At 50.4% G+C, this 1,983-nt stretch overlaps 1 protein-coding gene across 1 annotated transcript; it reads left to right on the top strand.

Moving 5' to 3' along the window:
• Positions 1-771: 771 nt before the first annotated feature.
• LOC131131201 (uncharacterized) lies at positions 772-1,707 on the top strand. The gene is made up of 2 exons (XM_058075675.2): positions 772-965; positions 1,059-1,707. Exons 1-2 carry the CDS (start codon positions 853-855, stop codon positions 1,339-1,341), a joined length of 396 nt encoding a protein of 131 aa, XP_057931658.2. The 5' UTR covers positions 772-852; the 3' UTR covers positions 1,342-1,707.
• The last annotated feature ends 276 nt before the right edge of the window (positions 1,708-1,983 follow it).

Here is a 1,983-nt window from a genome sequence, read left to right as displayed (position 1 = left end):
CCAAGCAGTAGTATACTGAACCGATTCCACCACAGTCCTCCACTGGCTCCAGTCAGACTCCTGCAGATATAAGGTATTTGTGGGCACTAGAGTTGCAGAGATACAGGATCTGACAGACATCAATGCCTGGCGCTACATTGACTCAGCCACAAACCCAGCAGACGACATTACAAGGGGAAAAACACTAACACAGCTCAGCGGAGTGAGCCGATGGAGTCATGGACCCCCCTTTCTTCTACAACCATCTGACCAGTGGCCTGAATCACCACCCAGTCCAGTCCTGGAAGAAGCGGAGGAACTGAGGAATGCCATGTTTTGTGGCTTGACGGTCAGCTCAACCGATTCAGAAATACCTGACATCATTCAGTTTAGAACATTTCAAAAGCTTGTGGAGGCAACCACGCAGAAGCTGCACGGGGCGGCTGACAACACACGTCCCACTGCTGCCGATTACCATGAAGCAGAGATGGCCCTCCTCAGGCACACCTAATCAAAGAGTTTCCCAGAAGAAGTATCCCTGCTCAAAATGGGTAAACCCCTCTCATCTAATAGTAGACTGTTAACCCTAGCTCCTGAATATGACCAGTCATCAGGTCTGATACGTGTCGGGGGAAGGCTTAGACGATGTGATAGTCTGAGCCAAGAAGAACTGCATCCCATTCTCCTGCCATCTTCTCACCCAGTGGTCAAGCTTCTAATTCAGCATTATGACAACCAGCTGCACCACCCTGGATCAGAGCGTGTTTTTGCTGAACTTCACAGGAAATACTGAGAGGCAGAGAAGCGGTCAAGAAGCACCAGCATTACTGTGTGGACTGTCGGAAGTGGAGAAGCCGCCCACAGGTACCAAGGATGGCCGATATACCCCCCTCCAGTTTGAGACTATGTCGACCTGCCTTCTATTCCACTGGTGTTGACTGTTTCGGACCGATGATTATTAAAGTGGGACGACGCACAGAGAAGAGGTGGGGCATTTTGTACAAATGCCTCACTACTCGTGCAGTCCACCTGGATCTCCTACCTAACATGGATACCGATTCCTTTCTAATGTCACTCAGGCGCTTCGTTGCTCGCAGAGGCAAGCCCTATGAACTGCTCTCGGACCAGGGCACCAATTTCAAAGGAGGAAATAAAGAATTGCAGGAGGCCTTCAGTGCCCTAGAACCTGCAATCAAGGACCGACTTGCAGCCGAACAGATCCGTTTCAAATTCAACCCACCTAATGCTCCACACTTTGGCGGCTCCTGGGAACGAGAAGTCAGATCTGTTAAGAACGCCCCCATGTACCACTTTGGGAGCTCAGACAGTGCCAGAGGAAGTTTTGATGACCGTCTTAATTGAAATAGAAGGAATCCTCAATTCAAGGCCCTTGGGTTATGTATCCTCTGACCTTGCTGACCCTGATCCAGTCACACCCAACTGCCTGTTGATGGGGCGGCCGGACTCATCACTCCCTCAAGTGATCTACCCTGCAACAGAATTACTGAGTCGGAAAAGGTGGCGTCATTCTCAGATTATAGCCGATCACTTCTGGAAACATTACATTCAGCACTTCCTTCCCACCTTGCAAGCCCGACAGAAGTGGAAGACGGAGAGTGATGACATTACCGTCGGCACAGTCGTCCTCATTGTGGATCAGCAAGCCCCAAGAGCCCTCTGGCAAATAGGGACAGTGAAGACTGTCATTCCTGGAGCAGACGGCCGAGTGAGAACTCGGGACATTGATGACACCTAATGGTCAAATTTGTTTAACAAATTTGGGGGCGGCTGTACAAAAGACTCCTTGTTATACCCTGTTCTGTTCTGGTTTAATTAGGCTGACATGTGTGTGGGCGTGACTCGGAATTACTACGCTGGTCGGGTACCTGAATGCACCGCGGTAGCCGCTAGCTTCGTGAGTTGATGTCACTCGAACTGTTTTAGCCCTGGGTGTTGATGTGCCCACACGGACGTCGTGGTGGACTATAAACTTCCCATGTGCAC

Source organism: Doryrhamphus excisus, linkage group LG12, assembly GCF_037039965.1.
Source record: "Doryrhamphus excisus strain RoL-2023G ecotype Guam linkage group LG12, RoL_Dexc_Guam_v1.1, whole genome shotgun sequence".
In the NCBI taxonomy this organism is placed as follows: domain Eukaryota; kingdom Metazoa; phylum Chordata; class Actinopteri; order Syngnathiformes; family Syngnathidae; genus Doryrhamphus; species Doryrhamphus excisus.
This window is presented reverse-complemented; position numbering and strand designations above follow the sequence as displayed.